The sequence below is a fragment of the Falco cherrug genome, chromosome 8 (assembly GCF_023634085.1).
Source record: "Falco cherrug isolate bFalChe1 chromosome 8, bFalChe1.pri, whole genome shotgun sequence".
Classification (NCBI taxonomy): Eukaryota; Metazoa; Chordata; class Aves; order Falconiformes; family Falconidae; genus Falco; species Falco cherrug.
In genome coordinates, this window is record NC_073704.1 from 40,666,995 (window position 1) to 40,691,195 (window position 24,201).

The 24,201-nt window shown below is 36.9% G+C and overlaps 1 protein-coding gene across 4 annotated transcripts in view; it reads left to right on the forward strand.

Annotated features, from left to right (window-relative positions):
* ACVR2A (activin A receptor type 2A) overlaps positions 1-24,201 on the forward strand; it is a 71,404-nt gene that overhangs the window by 24,506 nt on the left and 22,697 nt on the right. For 3 of the 4 annotated variants that reach the window (XM_027814727.2, XM_027814733.2, XM_005433170.4), the window contains 3 exons: positions 13,985-14,192; positions 16,508-16,617; positions 18,000-18,154. In XM_027814727.2, coding sequence (XP_027670528.1) covers positions 13,985-14,192; positions 16,508-16,617; positions 18,000-18,154 — 473 coding nt within the window. Of the gene's footprint in view, positions 1-13,301; positions 13,592-13,984; positions 14,193-16,507; positions 16,618-17,999; positions 18,155-24,201 lie in introns of all 4 variants that reach the window. The other variant, XM_055718101.1, reaches the window with a different exon arrangement.

Here is a 24,201-nt window from a genome sequence, read left to right on the forward strand (position 1 = left end):
GTTTGATGAGTGTTTTTTATTTAGTGTCTAGTTTTAGTTCTTTAGCAGCCTTTATTATTTTTATGTTAGAACATGGTTGTCATTATGGAGATCTGTAATCTTGCCTGAATAGTGACATAGTGATCAGGGGAAAATTAATTAAAATAAGGTATTTTAATACGAGCCTCACACAGCAAATCTGGATTCCTCCTGTTTTAAAAGCATTAACCAGTACATAATTAATGTACTGGCTGAACCAGAGTTGCTGTTCCAAATGTAGGTACTTCTGTAGTTAAAAGCTGTGCAGGGCTTTCATACACATCTGGGCTTCCTGAGAGTAATTTCTTAATAAAATTCTGATAAATTATCTTAATACTTTGAATTAGCATATTGAAAAGTTAACACCAAAGACTTTTACAACATTTTGTAACAAATGGATTTTTAAGGCTTTCTTGCAAAATTAAATGATGCAAAACTGGCTTAATTGAACACTCAAAGGCATTTTTTTTTCCCCAGTGAATTGCATGCTATAAATGTCTTTAAATAGTTTAGGATTATTCTATGATGTCAGATGTGGGCTATACAATCAGGGTGTGTAGTACCAAAATTCAGCTTGATCGTATGCTATCAAACATGTGATTTGCTAAAACCAGAAAATCCTATAGCGGTAAGTTTTTAATGTCGTTTTGAATACTTTTCATAGCAAACATACAGTGAAGCATGGTCCTGTTGACTTCAGTTTTACTACGCGTATGTGCATGGTTCTTAAGTGAGAATTTAATTTGATACTGTATTAAATGTCTAGATGTTTAAAGCCTTCAGTATCTTCATACTTGGAGTTCTTGTGTTTCTAAAAGGTATTTTTTCCTTTTAAGTGAGACATTGTAGAAGGACACCAAATTTCTGTTACTCATACATAACCACAAATAAGAATGCTGTTGTGTTTTTTCCTTAGTTGGATTTTTCTAAATTACTTTATGTTGGTGGATTATATGTATAATCTTCCAGATATTTTTATTTGTGTATTTTAAGGAATAGGAAGATAATTTACAGATTACTAAACTGAAGTGGTGTTCACTCTGAGGGGGGAAAAAAAGAGGGGTGATTCTATAACATTCCTCTAACTTTTCCAGTGTATAGGTTAAGATACAGCAATTCAGAAGCATTTTTTTTTCCTGGTGCAAGAATAACAGCAATTTTCATCCACTTTGGAATTTCTTTTGAGAAGGCTTTCTGTAGAGATTAATATTTCTTTTGCTACTTTATCAAGGCCAAACTTTAGAAGCATATGCATAGTTACCTTTTTGTACACAAGAAAGTGTATTTGTTTGGGGTTAGCTCATGTATTGTTGAGCTCAGTTTCAAATATGTTGGCTTTACTTCATACCGAACATCAAAGAGCCTTAGAAGAGGCTTTTTAAATTATTTTTTTTTTCTTAAACAGTGAACATGAAAACTTATTTGTAAGTGCTTGTAGGCAGGTAAGGGAAATAAAAACCTGTATCTTGGATTACTCTTGCATTGATTTGATTCTCATGTTAGATCAGTGCTGATTTAAGGCAGCTGTTGCAGCACTCACTGCATTTAACTGTTCTAATGACAATAAATGTGCAGGTTGTCAGATACGTAGCATATTCTTAAAGCCACTACTACAGAGTTATGCTCTAGAACACGGGTAAGAGTTTTTACAAACATACTTCTAAATTGCTCCCTTTTTTAGGCAGTTATTCTTAAAGCTCTGACAACAAATACACAATGAGTTATGGTTTAGTATCATGACTCTAATAACCTCCTTCCAGCTTTGAAATACTTTGGTTTTGAATTTGTTCTAGTTGGTGAACTTACTTTTCTGGATACAACTAGTAATAATATTAAAAGAAGTGACCAGTGGATAGCAAAATCTTCTTCATGAGAATCTTTTAATGAAGGAATTTAAAAGAATTCTGTTAATGACAATTTAAAAAAATAGAGCAGAAGAATAGTATAGTACTGAGATACGTTAAGCAATTGCTTTGTTGTTGCTTTTTCATCTTGCTGTGAATTTTAATACTTGAAACTTGTGACAGTTTACTTACATAGAAATTTGTTCTGCATAAAACCTGGCATAATAATGATTTCTAGTGAAATTCTTTAAGTTCTTGCTTTCTTGAGGGAAAGCTCACTTTTGATGTAGTATCTTTAGAGCATGGGAAGGTGATGATGGGGGTCAAAAATAATAAGAGTATTTAAATTCTAAGCATTACATACGGTGAAAATGTTTACTTCATGAAGACTCCATAAATAGTTGGACTGTGGATTTCCATGATCTTCTCTAGGAAATAAGTTCAGAACGAAGTACTTCAAACAACAATATCTTTGCACTCTTCCACCCATCAGTTGGTAGTGCCCAGGTCAGCTCTGCTGAGGAAGGGGATTGTGGTTGATGAGAGCTGAGCTGCAGCTGAGGTGCTGCATAGCTGGAACTGCCTGTGCTGTTACATTTGGAGGTTCAGACTTAAAGAGTTGACTTGGGAGCTTGAGAGCAAGGGGAGTATGTGCTTTCCCTATCAACAGTTTTCTTGTCTATAAAAATGTGGGTTGTTTCAAGCTCCGTGAATGGGATTTTTAACATAATCTTCAGATTACAGCCTGATACAGTGAACAAAATAAGGCAGCTTGAGAGGGGACAAAGGGAAAATCCATTTGAAATGACAGCCAGTTTAGCTAGAGGTAGAGAGGCAGTTTTGCTGGATTTTTTTGAATATAGTGAATACTGATTTCAGAACATAAAGACACAAATTTTAAAATTCTTTCAATCTGGAATGGGTTTGGAATTTTATATAAAGAGAACTGGGCAGTGGAAATGGAATTAAACAGGTACAGCAAAGTTTAAGCTTATGCAGTTTGTTTTAGATAGAAGGGTTCAGCAGTCAAAAACATATTAGCATTTTTATGATGATACGTATTTACTCAGATGTGTAATGCTAGTCTGACATTTATTTAAGTTTAGTGGCTGAAGGAAGGAATTACTTCCACTCATTTGTGCCAGTTCAGCTGTTTGTGAGGCTGTACAGCAGAGTCTGCTTTTTTGATTGCACTACAACTTAAAAATGTATTTCAAACTGCAGTCTTGCATTATGCTACTAATGTGATTTGGCAGTGATGTATCCAAACCTAAAATGCTTCTGGAGGAGTATTTCTGAACAAAACCAATATTGATTCCAGACATGTCTTTGGAAGTGTCTTAAGTATTGAATGTAGTTCTGGCCAACCTGTATAAGAAAGATGAACTTGGAAAGGCCTGCTGTTGTGCTGAGGTAGTGAAACAAAAAGGGGGACGACAATGAAAATACAGAAAGGCCCCTATATCATTGACTGTCTGGAATCAAGACTGAAGCTAAATTTGATGATTCTCCTTAAATATGTTGGAGAGTTAAAATAAGGGAGGGATAAAGAAGGGTTTCCAGCTCAGCTGAATGAGTGAACCTTGAAAGGCTTGAATCTTTTCAATACTGGTTCTTCCTTTTTGCCCACTATGTTATTCTGTTTGCCTGCATGTCCAAGGTAATCCCTCTCCCTGTTTACACAAATCTGGAACCTGTCTTTCATACTGTTTTAGCTGCCATCTGGACAAGGGCAGCTGTAGCTTGTCTGGATCTGCTGGTCAGTGTATGTGTAGCCATCAGTCAGCCAGCTAGCTACTGCCAGTCAGCTGCTGGCTGAGCCAGGCCAGACAAATAGCTTAGCAGTTTATAAGTTTTCTGGGCCAGTTTTAAGCAAAACAATACAGCTGGTGCTTTAAAAAAAAATGCACAAAAAACTGAACAAGCAAGCAAGCAAACAAACAAAAAAAAAAATCCCACAAAAAAAAAAAATCACTGTGGAAGCTGGTTGTAAGTATGTTTAGGCTGGGATCTTGGTTGTAACCACAGAAAAAGTGAAGTATAGCGGTGGCAAAAGAGCTTTAATTTAAATAGGAAGCTTGATCAGCATATGAAGGATAGCTGTGTAGTGTTTTTGCTTGCAATAGCACGGAGTGGGCCACTACACCCACAGAGGGACTTGTTTGAGATCGGAGCTTAAGACAGAATCGTACTGGTCCTGTTGTCTTTTAAATAGTTATGTAAGGTCCTGAAAGACAGAAAAAGAAGTGGGGGTAGGATGCATCGCATGGAGGAAACATCAAATGCGGAGTTGGATGCTTGCCTCATAGATGTCATGACTGTGTTTTTGTTTGACTTGGTGTGTGGTTCTGTTTACTTTCCAGTCAAACTGTTAAAAAATTTGCATTGAACTTAACTGATATGGAAGGTGAAAGGTATAATAATTTTTTGTAATTATTCTGACTTAACTCTTCTGTGTAGATTTTTTGAGGAATCAGAAGGGTTTCTCCTCACAGGGAAGAGGAAGAGACTCCTTATTTCTCATTATATATACTGGTGAAATGATGATGCTGATTGTATTCAACAGGATTCTGGAAGATGCATGAAATAAGTCGTACAGGAAAAGAACTGGAGAAAATTTTATTTATTGATCTTGTCTGTCTTAAAGTCTAATCAGATAAGGAAGTTTAAACACAAGTAAAATTCGTGTGGAGCTTTTTTGTGCTTTTTCATTAAGTGATTAATATCTTAGAATTTCCCTATGAGGTTGCAGGGGTTTCAAACTTTCATTTTAGGGAGTTCTTAAAAATGTTTCCTAATTCACAGTTGGCAAGTTCTTACAAAGTTTCATAGCTGGGAGAAGAACTTCTACAAATACCAACCCTGAGAAAGGATCACTTTGATCAGAAATACCATAGAGGTTCACAGCCAGGTGTTATTGAGGCATTGCTCAGAGCAAGGTGAGGACTAAAAGCACTGGGCACTGGCAGTAGAGGCAGGATGGCAGCTGTGAAAAGACCACACTTTTTTAACCACTGTCTGTAGACTGATTCCCTCTTGCTGTATGGAGAATTCAGATTGTTCAGTGCAGTCTGTAGAGAGGGGGAAGTTTACTTCTACCTGTAAGCTGTCAAGATAGCATTTCTTTGACAGTAAGACTTTTTTTTTTTTTTTTTTTTTCCCAGTTAACAATTCTTTGTGGCCCTTATTGTATCTCTGGAAAATCTATCCTGGAGAGGGTTGTGAAGAAAAGCCAAATGTTACCTCCTGAGCTGCCCTACACATTAGATGAATGTTTGTGTAGAGGCTTGGAATGGATATTCTGGCCCTTAAGATGCAAGCAGCCTGCACTGAGACTTCTCCTGTCTGGTATGCTGCAGTGCATGTGCTGGCAGTGAAGCACTGCAGAATTCCACTTGCTTTGGAACTCTCAAATCAGATGAACAGCTATGACAGGTATCTGAGATCATTTCTGGGAAACTCACTGTCAGGCCTCAAAATAGAAATTCTGCTAGTTGCCACCACCAGCATGATAGTCATCCTTCAAAACGATTCATATCTTCCTAATCTAGTTTTGATATCCTTAGGTAGTTTATTTAGGCTTTAGTCTGGGAGTATGCTTACCGGTGAAGTGCCTTATGTTTTTAGTTTAATAACTAAGTATCACTGTGGAAATGGTGTTACTCATGTGTGTAGTGGGAAATCATTCCTAGCTACTTCTTGAGCTTACCTGAGCTTCATCCAGAGACAGTTGTAGAAGATGCCACCTTAGATAGTTGGGGTACAGCAGCACCCCAATTCTCAAGTTTTCAATCTCAAAAACTGAATTGAGTTTAAATTTGGGGGTTGTTTATATAATCAAACCTGCATACAGTATTGAGGGCCAGTATTCTTGGGGGCAGTGGTGGGAAGGGACCTGTAAAGTCCCCTTCAGCTGTGCCACAGCTCTTTTTTCCTCGCTTCCTTTTAAATGTTGATTGACTCGAAATGCCTTTTCCTTTGAGGTTAGCTACTGTGATCATTTTCTGTAGTGAGTGATTTTTTGTTTGTTTGTTTGTTTGTGTTTGGGGTTTTGTGCTGGGGAGAAGAGGCTAATCTGAACTGGAAACTGAGTGTGTTTCTAGCATTAGTGCCTGTTCGGCCCTGATCTATTTTTTTCAACCTCTGAATCTTGCAGAAGTTAAACTTTCCTGGTTGAGTATTAAGCCCTTTTTGTTGTGGTAGATTTTTGCCATCTTGTAATACCTTCTCTGTTGTGTTGGGGAGGGGACAATTTGACCAGTGACATTTATAAAAGCTACCAGCATGTATGAGGCGAGTGTAGTCCCAAGGCTGTGCTTCAAAAAAACAAACAATTTAAAGAATCTTTCAAGCTTTTTCCCCCTCTCTACAAAATCATTAGACAGTAGATGAGAAAGTTTTTCTATTTTGTGCTGCTCACACCTTACAGTGACAGGAATGGCATGTTTGAACTTGAAAACATCAGCCTGTGTTTTACTGTGTTCCCTTGAAGTCAAGAAGTGTGAAAAATAGCACTTACTTTAACTTGAAATTTCTAGAGATTCCCACAGGATGACATTTTTTATTTTCAGAGGTAGGCAACTGATGCTATAGGTACCAGTTGTGCTGTTACTGACACCTTAATTTCTCTAAAGAACATAGATGTCACCTGACCCTTTTTCACCATCTTCTGGCACATGCTTTGCTCCAAAATGATTTTGGAAAATTTGGACACCAGAGGTCTGGGGGTTTTCCCACTTCCTTAAAACCACTCTTAAATAAGATACTCAGAAGTACAAGGCAGAAAATGGAAGTTCTCTACAAAATCGTATTAATGACATTATTAATTTCTTCGAACAATAGGAAAACTGCTTGGAGGGACTGTGGAGAGTAACACATACTGCAAAAGTAATTTCAGCCTTTTTCCCTTGAGCAAGAGTTTAGCAAGATTTAGATGCCATGTTACACCTTCTTCAGTGGCCTTCTCCTGAATACTCCACATGTCACAATTGCTCCCTTAATCCCATCTTCTTGAATCACTCAGATGGAGATGCTACTTTGGGTGGTACCATGGAGTCTCAAAGTAACAACTGAACCGAGAAGTTCCTCATGTTTACTTGCATCTTTTTTCCTTGAATTGTGACCTTACCCTTTAGAGATGCTTTCCATTTGTTCTGCCACCGCCATTTCTAAAATCTCAGGTCTCTGAATAGTGTAGCTCTTGGTTTAAATTAATAAGTTTAATAGTCTGTCTTAAAGATTGCTCTGGAGAAGTCATCAGAATGAATTAACAGTTTTATAGATGCACAGGTTTCTTCAGCGTGGCTAATTACTGAAGCTTGCACTTAGAAGGGTCAAGTAGCCACTTTTGCATGGTAGGGATTCACAGGTAGAGAATTTCTTCTAGCTTGAGTGTTCAGCGTGTTTTAAGGGCACCTCTCTTTTACAGGTACCAAAATCCTAGTTCTTTCATTTGATTGTATCTAGTTTTGTGTTGTAGGTCATGTGTGGATAGTATTTGTAATCCGAAGTGGTGTTTCTGTTCAAGAAATTGTGTAAGTTGCATGATACCGAAGTCTGCCAAATCTCTTTTACTAGAACTACAGTATTTCCATGCCTTTAAATATTAAGTGGAACTTAACTGTAAAAATTGGGTGTTCATGAGATTAAGAAGTCAAATCATTTTGGCCCATTGCTTGCACCCTGAAGAGAAAGAGTCATCTACTTAAGCCACATACAGAGTTCTTCAAGTGTGTATTAATTCTGTAGGTCACCTCAGAAAGACTGATGAATTGTGCACTGGCTGTTTAATGTCAGAAAAAAATAATGAATGGTCCAACTCCACCTTCCATCACCAGAGCACCAGCCTTTGTATCTGTGAGAAAAAGAGTGGTTGAATACCATGCATGCTCTCTGATCGCTTGTTTCCAAAATGTAATTGAAATACATGGATTACCTGATGCTGTTTCAGAAAGTTTCTTGGAACCAGGAGTGATACCTAACAGTTTTTGAGTTGCCTAACTTCAGAAGCAGATGAATGGTTTGATATATTTGGTACACGGAATAGAATCTGTATTCACACTCACTGTAATTTTTTTTTATTTTTTATATATATATATATATATATAAAAAATATCATCACATGGTTATAGCAGCTGACTCTTTAAGTATTATTTTCCATACTGTAAATCCAGAAGACACTTTTTCTAGCAGAAAAATCTTTGGATCTTGTTGCCGTCTAGCGAACAAGGAGTTACAAGGAGTTTTTAATGCTATAGAAAGTGGAGTGGTGGTATTCTTCTCCCTTCTCTTTCCCCCTCCTTTCTCAGGTATGTTTCTTATTTATAGATGACATCATCCTCCATAGTTTCCACTATATTTAGGAACCTATGCTTTTAAGACTTAGTAAAGTGCCATTAGGTAGATAATTCTTCAGTTTTTTCAGCCCTGGATCCTTCCTCTGGCAAGCTCTTTTTCAGAAGTGTTCATCTTAGCTACAGAATTTAATACTTCCATGACAGGCTCATCCATACAAGTTTTCCATTTTGGCAAAGCATAAACTGCAGAACAGTTGCATTATTTTTGGAGCATATGATGAAATACCTAAGCAAATACAGGTTTCCTCATACTCTGCCCGCTCCCCGCCTCAATCATACTGTAATCCTAAAGATTTGAAGTTTAATGTTGAGTTGCAAAGTGATTTATTTATTTTTTATTTATTTTAAAATACCCTTTTAGGAAAAGAAACAAGCCTTTCAGAATGTCAGGTCAATCTTTAAATTTTCAAGATTACCCTTTTAGCCTCTTGAAAGATAGTAAGTCTCGAAGACTTCTGCGCAGAGGTGCAGCACTTTGGTGGCATTTCTCCATTCTTTGCCAATGACTTTTTGATTAAGTACAATGCAGGCTTGGTGAAACATGCTGAAAAGCAGAATGATAATGAGAAACTCTAGCCTGAAAAGATATACATCTTCTATATAAGGCAGTGTGACAACAGTTCAGGTGATTTGTTACTTTACTCTTTTTATTTATCTTCTTCCTGATTGTTGCATTGCTTAAGGTAATGGATGTTGTGTTTGGATTTAATGAATTTTTTTTTGGCCCAGTTTGTATGAAGTACAGTCCTTGCTTGACCTGCAAGCATTGAGAACAATGATAATAGGAGTAATAATTGCTTAAAGAGTAATAAAATGTGGTTTGGGACATATTGGTATGTTTAAGGAGGATCGAATAGGTCCTTTCTGTTGTCACTCGGTTTCATTTATTAGGTTGAAAATAACCTCTTTATTTTTCCTTTGAAAAATGTTCCCCTGGGTGTTATAGAAAAAAAACCACAGAGTGATAAAAAGCCTGCTTCCTGCTTGCAGAAGTATCAAAGCTGGGTCTTTTTAGTATATATTTGTAGTGTGTTCTTAAATATATTTGTGGGTTAGAAAGTGTGTGAACACCGTGGAAACAAATAGAATAATATATATGGACAAGCACTTGAAAAAGATACCTGTACAGTAACTAGAGTTTTTTCCAAGGCGCTATTTCTATTTATGCCACATTTTCTGTTATTTTTTGTTCCTCTAAAACAGTGTATTACAGTTCAGATTCTTTCACTGAATGGGCCGTCCTGTCTGCTGAGTAACTCACGGTGTCCAGTCCCTGTGGTGCTTCAGGCCATTCTGCCTAACTAGTTTATTCTAATAAACTACTCCATTCCTTTTCTGTTTGTGGACCTCGGTGCTCAGAATGAGTTCAAATTAATCTCAGACATGGTACAATTTGAGTATCCTTTCTACTGTAAGTATAGGTAGCAGCCAGACTGAACTTTACCCTTTCATTCTTGTAATACACTAAGTTTTCTAGGGAACAGCAAAAAAGAAGTGCCATTCTATCACATGAATATTATTGCATATAAATCCTTACCAATACTGTCATTAGTGCATCTAATAAAATCAGGTTCAAGTGCAGCGTAATGACTGGATGGGTTGTGCAGACGTGAAATAGAGATGTGAGCACTCCTTCCAGACTTCATTGTTCCCGTTTGCATCTCAGAAATGTTCAATGGAGAAGTCTGTAGTTCTTCTAGTGCTGGAAGACATGCAGAAATAAGTTTGAAATTTTATTTGTAGTTCCCTTCTAGTTAAGGATGTGGTAGGCACGTGTTGGGAGTGCCCATCAGAGCAATCTACGTACATAGACTGGCTTTCAGAAGACTTGGTGGGTTTTTTTCCATGCTGATGTTCTAGATCTCAGTGCCATCAAACTAATCTTTGTAGCCTTTTCACCAGTTTTCACGCTTTCAGCTTAAAAATTTTGCTATATTTCACAAACCAGCAAGGAATCACAGGTTCATCTTCCCTTTGACTGATAGCCTTTGTATCTCTGCATGGTGTCACTAACCGAGTATGTTCCAAAAGCATTTTTGGGAAGGGGGGGGGGGGGGGGGGGGGGAGGATTTGTCTGTTTTGAAGACTTCTCAGGAAATGGGGGATATGATCATGTTTCAGCTTCTTTATTGAAAACGTCAGGAAGCCATTCCTGACCGTTACAGGCCAATATGGTTGTGTTGCTCAGCTTCAGGTTTGCTAAATAAACATAGATGATAAACTCCCAGAAGTTTCTCTCTTTTGTTTTCCTCTCTGGGTGTAATGTAGTGTTGTCTGTAATAAAGAATTCCTATTTCATCCAGTATTTCTTTCCAATAATCCCTTTCAAAATTAAGGCTATGTTAGTATAGTCCTTCTTATTAGTTATGCAGAGTTCATTGCCTGTTTGGTTGGTTGGGTTTTTTTTAATAAAAATAAATAATTAAAAAAAGAGAGAAAAGGCAAAAAAAACCCCAACAACAGACTGGCTAGATTTTTTTCAGGCATTGACATAGTCTTTCTTCTTGAAAACGCAGCAGCCAGTCCTTCAAATTCTTACTAAGGTGAGGTTTTCCAGACTGCACATGTGCACTCTTAATAAAATTGCTTTCTGTACTGCTAACAATTACATGGTATCCTGTATTATCAGCAGTTCAGAAGTTCACTAGCAAATGTTACTTTTCTTACTGCAGCTGTTGTGGGTGAACACAAGCGTATAGTGATACAGCAGCACACTAACTGCAACATGATAATGGCATATATAAAATGTGATCTGTCTTAGCATGCCAAAACTAATATTTTATACTTGAACGTTCTTTGCTTTTTTCAATGTGTTTTCCTCTTGGAAGCTTTTAGACTTTAAGTTCTGTCCATGGGATACTGCTTCTGGTTTGCTCGTGGCTTCTTTCAACAGCAGCATTTTGCCTTTTGAGATTCATTAGGAAATTTCCTGAGGACCTGACAATTTCATATGAAAACAGTTTGTCAGCACTCGGAGTGGGTATAGAGGTTTCATTAAGGACATGCTATGCCTGAACTGGGACCCAAATAAATTTGCTTTTCCTGTAAACGCCAGCTGCCCTTCTCCTCCAAGAGTCTGATTCCCGTGGAGGGGGTGGCAGAGCTGGTTATAAGCAGATGCTTCCTTTGTGCAGCAGGCTCAGGGCTGCTGCCTTTGTGTGGTTCCTCTTCTCTTCTTCCTTTGCTTCTACCATATTCCTGTTTTTCTGCTTCGAAAGGTTAATCTAAGGTTGTCCTGGTATGTCCATACATCAGTTTAGTCTGGCCAGACCTATTGCAAATATCCCCTCAGCCCCTCAAGAAGGTATTAAGGTTAGATGCTCTAGTCAGATCCAAAGTCACTAAACCAATGCTGTGATTGCTGGCCAGTTGGATAGGTTGAACTGGTTCAGAGCTTTAATGGATAAGAAAACCTGACCATAGAGAAGACATGTAAGAACAATATTTGTGCAAAGTTAATTTTCCTGTAGTTTCTGAATTTTATCAAATTCAGCTTGTCTGTGGTCCTTCAAAGCTAGGCTTGGCAGCAGAAGAAAAGGAATGGCACGTATGAGAGAAATCCAGGACTTCTGCTTTATTGCACTGACAGAACCAAATTGTTCAATCTGTTGCCTCATCTGTTTCTTGCCATAGCTGGGAGTTGTAAAGGTCAGGCCATCGCAGCACAAAGAATATAATAGTTAACATGCTGCATCTCGCAGTGTTACCAGCTGGCTAGTGTATTTCTCCCATTGAACATCCAGGCTCTTTCCCAAAACGCATAAGCAGCATCCTCTGCCTATTTTGGGAATGCGTCAAAGTCAAAAGTTTCTGAAGGTGGTAATGTGGGATGGCCAGTATGATCAGCGCTGTGCTTGACCCTGCTGTCCTGTGCTGCACTTCAAGAAGGCTGAAGTGACTTTTTTCTGTTTGAATAATTCTGATCACCCTGAGAGGCGCAGCTTTTTTGGTCCATGTACAGTGGGGTCTGTTTGCTGAGGAAACTTTAACTTACTGTCAGTGGTGTGTGTTGGAGGAGGTGTTAGTGATGGAAGCCTCTACCAGTCACCCCAACCCCCACCTCCTACCACTGTTGGGTAGAGTGCCTGCATGACAAATATTTCATCCCACAAAAGAAGTCAGGGTTATAGCTACTCTGCTTGTTACACCCTCGTGTAGGAGAATAAGTGTGGGTATGGCTACAAGGCAATAGCTGGTGTACCAAAATTATTTTGAATATATGTGAATAAAGGAGGTAATGAGTGGTACAAATAAATATGTATGAAACTGCTGTGGAAGACCTTTTCTGTTTAAATCTATCTTCAGCATGATGTGTAATGTAGCTCTCTTTCTTGAAAATATTAGATGGGTGCACAGACAAAGTGAATGTGCTTTGTCATCCTCCTGACCCTTCCTCAATTTTGAAGTGAGTCATCTGACTCTGTAGCTCTTCAATCTCCCTCTCTGGTTTTCTGTGGTTTTAATACATGTTAAATAATGAAACTTTCATGAAGATTAACGACACGCTTTTGACAGTATTTGACAAGATAACAACAGAAATAAAAGCCAGTTACTACTCCCTTCCAGTATTTTGTTAACAGTTTTGCATCCTAACAAACCTTTACCTTTGTGGAGACCAGATTGGTGCTTCTTATCACTTTTAAAACTGTGAAGATAGCTCCACTTTGAGGTGCCTCAGCCTGTTAATTTTTGCTGGGTTTTGCTGTAGGTTGTCAGGAGGCATTGATGAATCAATTACACTTGTAATTTAGAAGACTAAATTAAATTCTAAAGTTCAGAAACTTTTATTTTTAATACTGCTGGGATGACTGAAAAATAGAAATCGCATGATATCAGGATAGGTTAGCTAGTCTGGTGGTCTGTCCTGCTTTACCAGTGTGTTTAATAGAGGCTGCACCAGTGTTTTGGCTTCCAAACACCGCTTGGCTTTGGCCTGAAATATGCACATTAGCCATTGTGGTTGGTCCCACTGTGTGTGCTGGGCACAAGCTGTGGGAAGGGGAGACACGGCCCTGGGCCTTCCAAGAGCGGCAGCACTTGGTTATTGAGTTACGGCAAAGATCTAATGTCTTTTATGTTGCAGCTGATTGCCTGGGTGGGACGACACAGCAAAAAAACAGCGCTGACCTTGGAGATTGGGGCCCGTGCCCTCACACCTATTGGTCTCAATTCCAGTTGCTCACTTGGCAAATCAGGGTGACACAAAAGATACTGTTTCAGCACAGTGTGCCTTCTGCTGCAGTGCTTTGTGTTAAGGAAGCTACATTGTGGATGAAAGCTAAGGGGAAAGATGTTGATGGTTTAAAACTGAATTTATGAGTTGGATTTAGGTTTCTAAGATGCACTAGCTGCTTTTTTGGCACCTGTAACAAGGTAAGAGACAAAAATGCCTTTTGGTAAACTCTACTAGCTAAAACTTCTTGTTTGGGTAATATTGTAACTAAATCTTTACTGTTCATTATTTTACATTTTCTCTGCTATTGCTCTTCAGAGAGGAGTATTGCCGTAACTTGTTTTTTATTTCTTCAAATCTTGATAAGTTATCCAAGTCACTGTCTGACTGAACAGAAGATCTTTGTTTTGTGTTTCAACACTTACTTGGAATGCTTGTGAACATTAAATGTTTTCTTTCTTTATTAAGAAAAGGGAAGGGAGAGGGCATATTGATGCAAGTGGTGTATGATATTTTAGTACATCCTGGTTTTGTTCATATACCTCATCCTTCAGAGTGCCATTTAATTGTGATTTACTTTTCATTCCTGAAAGGTGCCATACTTGGCAGATCAGAAACACAAGAGTGTATCTACTACAATGCTAACTGGGAAAAAGATAAAACAAATCGCAGTGGTATTGAACCTTGTTATGGTGATAAAGATAAAAGACGACACTGTTTTGCTACATGGAAGAATATTTCTGGATCAATTGAAATTGTGAAGCAAGGTTGCTGGCTAGATGACATCAATTGTTATGACAGGTAAGTGAGTTTTCCTATAAATTTTAAATTTATTTGTAATTTTAAACTGTTTTGCCTGTCTGTGACTTATACATCCTCACATCTGCAAACAGTACTTGAGCCAAATGATAATTCAGTAGTCTATGAATAGTTATCTTGGTTTTAGATGCACACATAATCATAGTCTTTTTTTTTCTCATTTACCTGTGTTTAGGGACCGGACTTCATCGAAGTACGTTGTCTTTTTTGCAGAATAACATGGTTTACGTTCTTTTGTTTACTTACTGTATATCAAAAACCAGGTGTTTAATTTATTCTTTTTTAGGCCATTAATAATACATTTTCTAATGACTTGTTATTGTCAAACAATGTAAATATAGTTATTGAAACCAGAATGCAAAATTCTGTAGTTCACTATTGCAAAGTCTTTGGAGTAGGAAAGTCAGCACTTCACATCTGCTCCTTACTTAAACATGTAAGTATTTTGCTGATTTATTATAAAGCTCACCTCAGTGGCAGCTCTAAGAGACATCAAGTATTCTAAAATTCCAGTCATTTTTTTTTTATAACAGATGGTGTAGCAAGCACCCATGAGCAGTAACAGCAGGACTTGGGGTTTGTTAGATACTGGCTGAATAAAGGTCATGACTCTCTTAAGAAATGGTATTATAGTTCTTTGAAGTATTATACTAAGTTTTATTTGACCAAAGTGGTTCTTGTTTTGAAAGGGAGAGAATTAAGAAAATAAATGCATAATAGATCTTCATTTAAAATGTATTTAGAGATTATTTTTAAAATTTTCCTTTTATGTTTCTTAAATGGTGAGTGAGTAGAAGAAATCATTTCTACCAAATAGTTTCCCCACACAATAGGATTTTTTTTTTCCTTTAATGAAAGGTTAAAGCTAAGTTAAACAGTAGTTCTGGTTTATCTCTTCCTCAGAGAAGTAGTGAAGCATCTACAAGCTTGCTTGCACAGCATGACTGAGATTCGGCTATGCTGGAAGTCGAAGGACAATTTCAAAGAAATCTTATTTGTTGCTACTAGTAATTATTAACTTTATGTCACTCAGGATGGGGGAAAATACTTTTTGTTTGTTTAGGGTTTTTTTAATCCGTTCCTAGTTGTAGGTTTGCAGTAGTGGGGGCATTTACAATTTCCAAACCAAGCTCATTTCCACTAAATGTTTAACTTCTAGGACAGAAGTAAAATTTTTCAGTGTTGAAGGAGAAATAGGTTCTGTAGCATTGTAATACTACTAGTTCCACACATATCTTTGAATAGTCTAAAAAACCCTGATATTAAAATCTCCCTTGAGTGGGGAGAAAAGAAAAAAAGAAAAGAAGTTGGAAGAAGAAATAAATGTAGGAAAGGATGGTAAGGAAATGGTTGAAAATGGAGTAAAAAATCTTCTGGCTCTAAGACTTCATTAATTGTAACTTGTCATAAGAATGCATGCTGCCACGTTTTTCTAAAATACCCATTAAACAAAATCTTATCTCTGGGAGTGAAGAGTGGTTTACTAAACAAGGAGTTACAGTATGATGAATTCCACACAGCAGCAAAATAAGAACATCAAAGAGTAAATGTTTTGTGGAAATTACAGTACAGTGTAATTTTAATAGCTGGTTATATAAAATAACCCAAATTTTTGAAGGTGAACCTAAAACTTTTTTGACAGTTTTTAGCTGTATTTAGAATCACCAATTATTTTTGCAGGATTTTCAAATTCTTCTCTTTGTGCTGTCAAGTTGTCTCCTGCGTGATGCCAGTTTTTCTTTGCTGACTGGAATAGTTTCAGCTTATTTGTTAATAGAACTTCTTTCCTGCGGTTAATTCATTGAGTGAAATAAGCCCTGTCCCAGAGCATAATGTAAGCAGGGGAAATTGTAGAAATCGTATCTTTTTTTCCAAAAGTAAAATAAATAATTTAGAAATTCTCCTTCCCACTTACCTCCAACCCATGCAACCCTGTACTGAGAGTTTATGGTTAAACACAAGCTGTTTGATCATTTGTTTGTCCTGTTTAAATCTAGATCATGAGCTGCTCTTCAGTATCCTGTTGGTGGTTTTCTTTTGACTTTGTCTTAAAAACAGCAAAAAAGTGCGGTTTTGATTGTACTATGCTTCATTGCAGTACAAGATAACAAAATTTTAATTTGTTTCTTTACATTTAATTCTTATTTGGGTAGTATTTTGTCCTGAATGATTTAATGAAGGTCACTTTAAATTTTAAATATGTGTGTTTTCTCTTGAACAAAAAAAACCCCAAATAGACAACAAAAACCCCCAACAACTTGGGATTAATGAGTTTTTTTTATCATTATCTTTTATAGGAATGATTGCATCGAGAAGAAGGACAGCCCTGAAGTGTTTTTCTGCTGTTGTGAAGGCAACATGTGTAATGAACGCTTTTTCTATTTTCCAGAAATGGAAGTCACGCAACGTAAGTCAGCCTAACGCATTTATCAAGGAGCTGCTTAGCAGAATTCAAAAATATTTAATATTGTGCACGTTCAGGACATAAGACTTTTCAAAATGTTGTGGTCAGTTTTTCCTGCCGGAAGGTTTCCAATTCCCAGATGATAGAGCGCTGTGTGCGTTCACATAAAGAGCCTAGAAAATTGCCAGTTCATTTCTTCAGTTTTGAAAGGTCTACTAGAAGTAATTTTAAATTGATAAAAGATATTTCAGCTCTTTTCTAAGGGTGAGAAGGAGGGATAATCTGCAATAATTGGCTGTTTTAATATACAGAGGTTACTGTCAAATCTTACCTTAATTGTATAGTTAAACTTCTGTAAGTGTCTATAAATTATTGGGCTAAAAGCCGTATCATCCGTGTATACATGTACCAGCCCGTGAACACTCCTCCTCTTGAAACAATGCTCTCACTATTTCCTTAAACTAATTAGATCTTTGAATTTCTCTTGACACACTAACCTTTAAAAAGGGGGGAAGAATTTCCTCTCAGGTTACAAAGAAAGTCAGATAGCCAGACTTAACAAATAATTGTTTTAAAAAACAATAACTAAAAGATTATTTGATTGTTCTTGCGTATCTTCTTCCAGTCAAGAGCCTAATTGTTGTTGGAAAACTGATGTTAATAACCGAACTGAAAACAGCAAAAGTCTTCTACCAAATAGCCAGAGGAAATTGTTTATGAAATTAAATAACATTTTCTATGAGATTAAAATAGCCTTTGACCCAAGAGATATTCTTGTCATTTTAGCAGTATCACTGACAAAGGCAGTAATCAACATTCTTCACTCAGGAAATTTTTTTGCCCCAGGGGCCTGTCACTGTCCCTGCGTGTGCCAGCTGCCCCAGAAACAGGGTTTCTCTGGAGTCTTTCTTGAGGTCGTGTGGGAGTGTCTTCAAGCTAGACAACCTTTACTTTCAGCAAATCAACCGTGCATAGAAACATTGACAGATCTTTTTTCTGGCCTGTTCTTCTTATTAATGACACCTTATTATACACATTCCAAAGACTAAATCTCTGTATTTTTTTTTCATTCATTAGGTACTGCGTTATTGCCATCTTTTAAAAATGCAAACACCTCTTACACACTGTAGATAGACAGAGCTTAGAAGCACAAAAAAATTAGCTGTGCTGATGTGTGAATCCGGGGATCTAAGTTATTTCTGTGCTTTTCAAAGTACTGCCCTTTTAAATATGTGCCTGTATTTTTACAGTATGCTATTTAATTAAGTATTTTTAGCCCATTGTGCTGATGGCAAGAATTTTTAAAAAATCAGGGTGCCTAGACATTTCAAATGCTGGGATGATTTTTGTTTCTTAAAAGCTGTGTCTTCTTTTATTTTCTTCAGCAACTTCCAATCCTGTTACACCTAAGCCACCTCTGTTCAATACCTTGCTTTATTCATTGGTGCCTATAATGGGAATTGCAGTGATTGTGCTCTTTTCATTTTGGATGTACAGACATCACAAGCTAGCGTATCCTCCAGTACTCGTTCCGACCCAAGTAAGTCACTGAATTATGATTTTGGGGTTTTTTTGAATGGTAAAACCATTTTCTATAGAGGAGAGGAGAGAAAGGGGATGTGCATCTGTCTCATGGCTGAAGTTGTCTATTACTTTCCTGGTTTAGAGGTGCTAATGCTTGCTATCCGCAAAAGCAGAAAATTAAGCTTTACTTAATTACAGGAGACATGGCTATTTAATTGGTCTCTGCATGTATGAGCAACTACTTAATGTTTTTACACATCAGGGCAGGGGGGAAGAGAAAAACTAAACACAAAACTGTAGATGGCAAAGGTGCAGTGTTGCTGGACAGCTGTGGGAAGTTTGTACTCCCACGTAGTTAAAATAACTACTTTGTCTGAAAGTTGTGTACAGCTGTGCTCAGGTGCTTACAGTTGAACTTTATGTAGTCCTTAGCTTAAAAGTGAAAGAGAGGTGATAATTCGTAATGGCAATTCACAGTGAATAGAAAATAGTAACTAGCAGAAGCTTAGCTATTTTTAAAAAAGGCATGGAACTGGGATACAGGTATCAGTTAAAGGAATATAAAGAAAATTTTCAGCTGAAGCACAGTTCCAGGGCTTAGCTCAGCTCATGGCCTTGCTGTGATTCCTGTCACCTTTTTCTTCTTACTTGTTTATGTATTTTGTGTCTTGTTTTGAAATGTTTCAGTTTTTAGCAGTGTGTGCGTGTTACTTAGAAAATGTTATGAGATTGTGGTCTCCAAATTTGAAATGAAAACTGGCTGTGTTGCATCAAAACAAACCTATTTTGGCAGCATGTACATAGTTCCTGCTGTTAAGCTCCAGCTGATTATGTAGGTGTAATTAGTGTTAATACTAGAAACCCTCTTCCTTCAGTTATGTCTAGAGATTCAATTGAGATCAGAAGGCTTTTATGAAAAGAGTTAAGACAGAAATTCTTCAGGCTGAAGTAACAAAGATGAACAAAATGTGGTAGTGGAAATGGAGAGATAAATGACTTGCCCAGGGTCCCACAACACTTGGGGTTTTGCAGTAGGAATTGAATTTAAGCTTCCTAACTCACTGTAGTGACCACTCGGAATACATTGCCTCTCGTGCAGTGGTGATACGGTGATGCTATTTATGATTGAATAAAATTAAAACACTTGTTATTTATGGCAGGATTGCATTTAAAAAGGATTGATTCCGTACTGCCAGCTTCTGTGATACTTGCAGTGTTACTGCTTGACTTCAGGGTTTTCCAGGAAAGAGTATTGCCTATGGTTGATAAATAAAATTGTTTTATTTTCAGCTTTGTAGTAATAGATGAGAAGAATTTGGGGGGAGACAGTGGGCATATGCTCTTGCTAAACAAAAAGAACATAATTTAGAGGAAAAAAGTATGTTTTCTGTCCTTGCAGAAAGTATTGCAGATCCTCAAACTTCATGCAATCTGTTAGCATAATTATTTCATCCATCTCAATTTGTGTGGATTTGGGACTTTATGTCAACCTGGTAGCCTTCACTGTAAGATGAAATTCATAACTGCTGGTTGTGTGAATAATTTCAGCATGTGATTTCCTTTCAGCGTGTGATTTCCTTTCTAGACTTAAAAAAATCAAGTAATGGCTAAAGCGATAGAAAAGCAAGCAAATGTTAAATATGTGCAAGATACCAAGAATTTGAATTTTTATATTCTTCAGTCTTTTTATTGCGGTTCAGTTCTTGCATGGTTTGTTTGGTACAGGAGTGGACACGTCATAAATTTTTAATAAATAGGATAATAACCTGTTTTGTTAATGCTCAGATTGTATCTGTTGGGATAAGTATATGTTGGTGCTTGAGCTAATTATGGTGTAATAACACTTTCTTATCTTCTGGTGAATAGGCATTAAGGTTTGTTGTGGAAAGTCAGGAAAAGCTACTTCTTCCTGAAAAACTAAATGGGATTATTATGGAAATAGAATGTATAAATATTCTCCCATATGCAGCAGAGCAGTATTTCCCACTTTAAATTTGATTACAGCTGATTTGAACAGGAGACAGAGGAAGCAGGAAGCGAGGGAAAAGTATTAGTAATTTTATAACCACTAAACAAACATTTAAATATTTATGCATTAATATATTAAATATTAATATTATATTTAATAATTAGCGCATGAGTCGAGTTTGTAGGCAAATGGATTCTCTTCTAAATCTTTCTGTAGCAAACAGTAGAATGGATAGCTCAGATGTATAGCAGATACTCACCAGAAAACAGGGACTTCTCTGTGTGAGATAGAGATAAAGGTTGTCTCATTTTACCTGGTTTATTCCCAGAAGGCGATGGGAATACTTAGTACCAGGGTGAACTGCACCTAAACTTTCATCAAAAATTAAAGGATAGTTGAGGAATAAGTAGAAAATAAAAATGAGGAAATAATGAAGAATGAGAAATTTTGGAAGGATTAAGAGAAGGGATAAGTAAATGGAGAGCAAAAGGGAAGGAAATTGTTTGGAATATTTCAAAAAAAAGGAAGAAATACGCTAGAAGGAATTTTTGAACCTGTAGTGAAATATAAAGGACAAACATCTGAGAAAATGCAAACAACTTCATTTTCTTTTGAAAGTCAAATTGTTTCACAGTGTGCGCAGGCAGTTCCTGCACAAACTGAACTCAGTTCATAGCTCTGTAGATTAACTTAACTTTATATTCCCTTGGAACGTACAGATCATTATTTTAAAATTTCATGTAGTAGAATTAGTTAATATGTTTGGTTTAAGATAGGAAAGCAGTAGATATTTTTGTTTGCTCCTTCCGTGTTTCATTCTGGCTTGCTTTCAGGTATTGGGTAGAGGGTTCAAGGGGGTTAGTAGACTAAGGTGTAACTGCTGAGATGCTCCTTGTTGGTATCTGAGTGAGAAGTGTTTAGTGGGTCCTGAAGGTGTCCGGGACAGCCATGGCAGAGCTGGGTGCTCCGAGGTGCTGCTGCCAGCGCAGGGACCTGTGGTTGCTCCTGCCACTCCCTTTAGTCTTGGCTTATGCACTTCCTTGTCTCTTGGTGCTGTTAACTGCATGCCTCATTTATTTGTGTGGGGAGCTATCTAGTTAAAGCTGTCAGATCTTATAAAATCAGACACTTTTTAAATTCTTAGATGAGTTATTAACAAATGTAAGTTTGCTAAACAGGTATATGTATGTGTAAAATGGTTTGAAAGAACTGTCATTTTCTTATTTGTATTTGATTTAGTCATGCAGCAAACATATTCCTGTTTGTTCAAATTTACCAAAAAATGGATTAGTATTTGAATTGGTGTGTATAGAGATATATATGTAGAAAGAGTTACTTTCACCTGGTTAATTTTCACTCATAAGCACCAGGTATACTGAAAATGAAAAAATGCTGTCGTTGTGGACAGAGGCGTTCACTCTCAAATTCAGTGTAGTTCAGATTGCTCCGCAGCGTCCTACTAATATCTCTGGTAGAAGTACGAATGCGGATGGCAAGGAGTTGATATGTTATGCTCATTTATTTTTTACATCTCTTGAGCTTGGGCCAGAGTTGTCAGTCAATGCTAATTGCAACTGTGGTGTTACCACTCTGTCATCCGATAGATAGGACCGTAACCTATTTTATAGCGGAACTGACACAAGTAACGCTTTTGTTTTTTATCAGTTCACAGAACTGTGGCTCCCAACATTCTACATCCATTCTGTGCAAAGAGAGATTAACCTCTTGTACTTCTTTTGTTGAGTGCCCAAGTTTATGAATATCTTACTGAATCACAGAGTTGCTTTTTTTGTTGTGTTGTTTTTAAAATAAGAGTCATATGTTGAGAGGGTTGAAAAAAAGCTTTACAGATTCACATAATGTCTTCGTAACCTATTTTTGTACTTTCTTCTGAAATGTTTGAAATTACTCGGGTCAAAGATTCTTGTGTTTTTAATCACTAAGCACAAGAAAGCCCTGATCTACGCCTGTTGGGTGTTACCAAAAATTAAAAAACTTGAAACGGACAGATCCAATCTATTAATTAATGTGTCCATAAAAGCAAGATTAGTTGCTAGGAATTGCCATTTCTTTCTCCTCTCAGAGAGGAGGATTACACGGTTGAAAAATATGACTGCATCTTCTGCTTTTAACCTCCTGTATATCACTTCCTTTGAGCTCTTCAGCCAGTATTCCCTGTATTGAGCACAATAATCTTTTATATATATAGCCTTCATTTTCATTTTGGGTTTTGGTTTTTTGGGGGTTTTTTGGTTTGGTTTTTTTTATCCCATGTGGATGAACCTCACTGGTCCTATTATATATATGGAAAATATCCCTTGTTTTCAAAGTCACATGCTATTTGAACCAAAAATGTAAGAATAATTAGAGCACATATATCAGATATAAAGAGACAGTGATCTTAACCTTCTGGTCTCAAAAGTTTTTCTTGAGTAAAAAAAAAATAGTCTTGTGATTTTGGTATGGCTCCCTTTGCTACCACATCATGATAGCCTTTTTTCAGTGTATCTTTTCCTGAAGACACCCAAGTATGAATAGATCTTTGTAGCTATGTCACAGTTTTGATATTTCAGTTTCAGCTGTAAGAAATTAGAATTGAAAACAGTATCATGTAATGTGAGGAGAACAATGATGAAGGAGGAAAATCTCTAGCAGTGGCTGATGCAAGACCTATTCTGAACTACTGACTGCAGGTCTGACTGCATGTGTAGCAGTCTGTGATGGAAAACTGATAGGAAAAGAACATAAAACAAGCACTGTTTTTGATGCAGTTTTTAACCTCAGACATCTGGTCCAGGCCACCAGACCTGTGCCAAGGAGTTTGGTGAGTGCGTGTGTGTAACTTGAATGGTTTGTTTTCGAAAAAACGTAAAGGTAATTAGTAATGGGAATTTTTTTATGGTTGAAATTGGAGAAGATTTTGATTTATTGTTTTTATTTTCTAAATTTTTAGCACATCAAATAATCTACCTGGTGCACTTAAAATTTCTGGGGTAATCTTTATCCCTTTGCCACACTAGGAAAATCATGGTTGGCTACTGAAGAGGAATGAAGAAATCAAATCAAGAGTTCAGGCTTTTTCTGGTTTTGTTTTCCAACCACTTTTTTTTTTTTCTAGTTGTAGTTACATGTGTTTTAATAGAGACATTATAACACTTGAAAAACGAAGCATAGGAAAGGGAGAGGTGTTCTTACAAGCACTTACTCTAGATCTAGGAAGACTAGTAGCTGCTTGAAAATTATATGGAGAAGAAGCTAGGCGCTTTTATGAAATGGGAAAAGAGATTCATTAACAAAGAAAATCTGGAGCTCAGAAAGAGGAAGACGTTAAAAAAAAACCATTTTGTGGCTGCTTAGGAAGGAGTTAAGGTTGCGTACATATCAGTAGTTAATAAATGATTAACATATAATGAATGGCAATGTTGGTATTAAAAAGGAATAGCTGAATGATCTCAAGATTGGACTGCTAAATGTGTGCATGATCTCACATTCTTTAATACTGCATCTCATATCTTCAGGACTAATAATTTCTTCTATAATTTATGCCAATCATTAGCTAAATGAGGCAAGAGAAAGATATGGTACTATATGTCCTTTGATTGTGGTACTGTGAGGCACAACCATGATGTGGTTGATTAAAGGTAAAAACCCCACAAATACAGGGACACTGTGAGAATGAAGTAGGAAAGTTTTTACAGATAAGGAGTCCTTAATGTGTAGTAAGTAAATAGCTTGTAACTGTCTTTTTTTATTCTTCCCCCCCCAAGAATTTATGGGCTATTACAAGTAGTTTCTGAAAATCTTTTAACAGAGAGAAGAATTTGTATGATAAATGAAAGCTAAGCACGTAGTGGTACATGCTTTTTCAATGCTCAGTATACAGCCAGGTGTCCAGAAACTAAAACTGGTAGCTTGTAAAAAAAAAAAAAAAAAAAACAACTTGGTTCTAAAACTTGGTAGCTTGTAAAAAAAATTTTTTTACACTACTTTCCAGAATTCTCACTTTGTTTTTGGAATGAGCTATCTCCATTTAAAAAAACAAAACATAAATGCAGCTCTTCTGGTGGTTTGGGGGTTTTTGTTTTGTTTTGTTG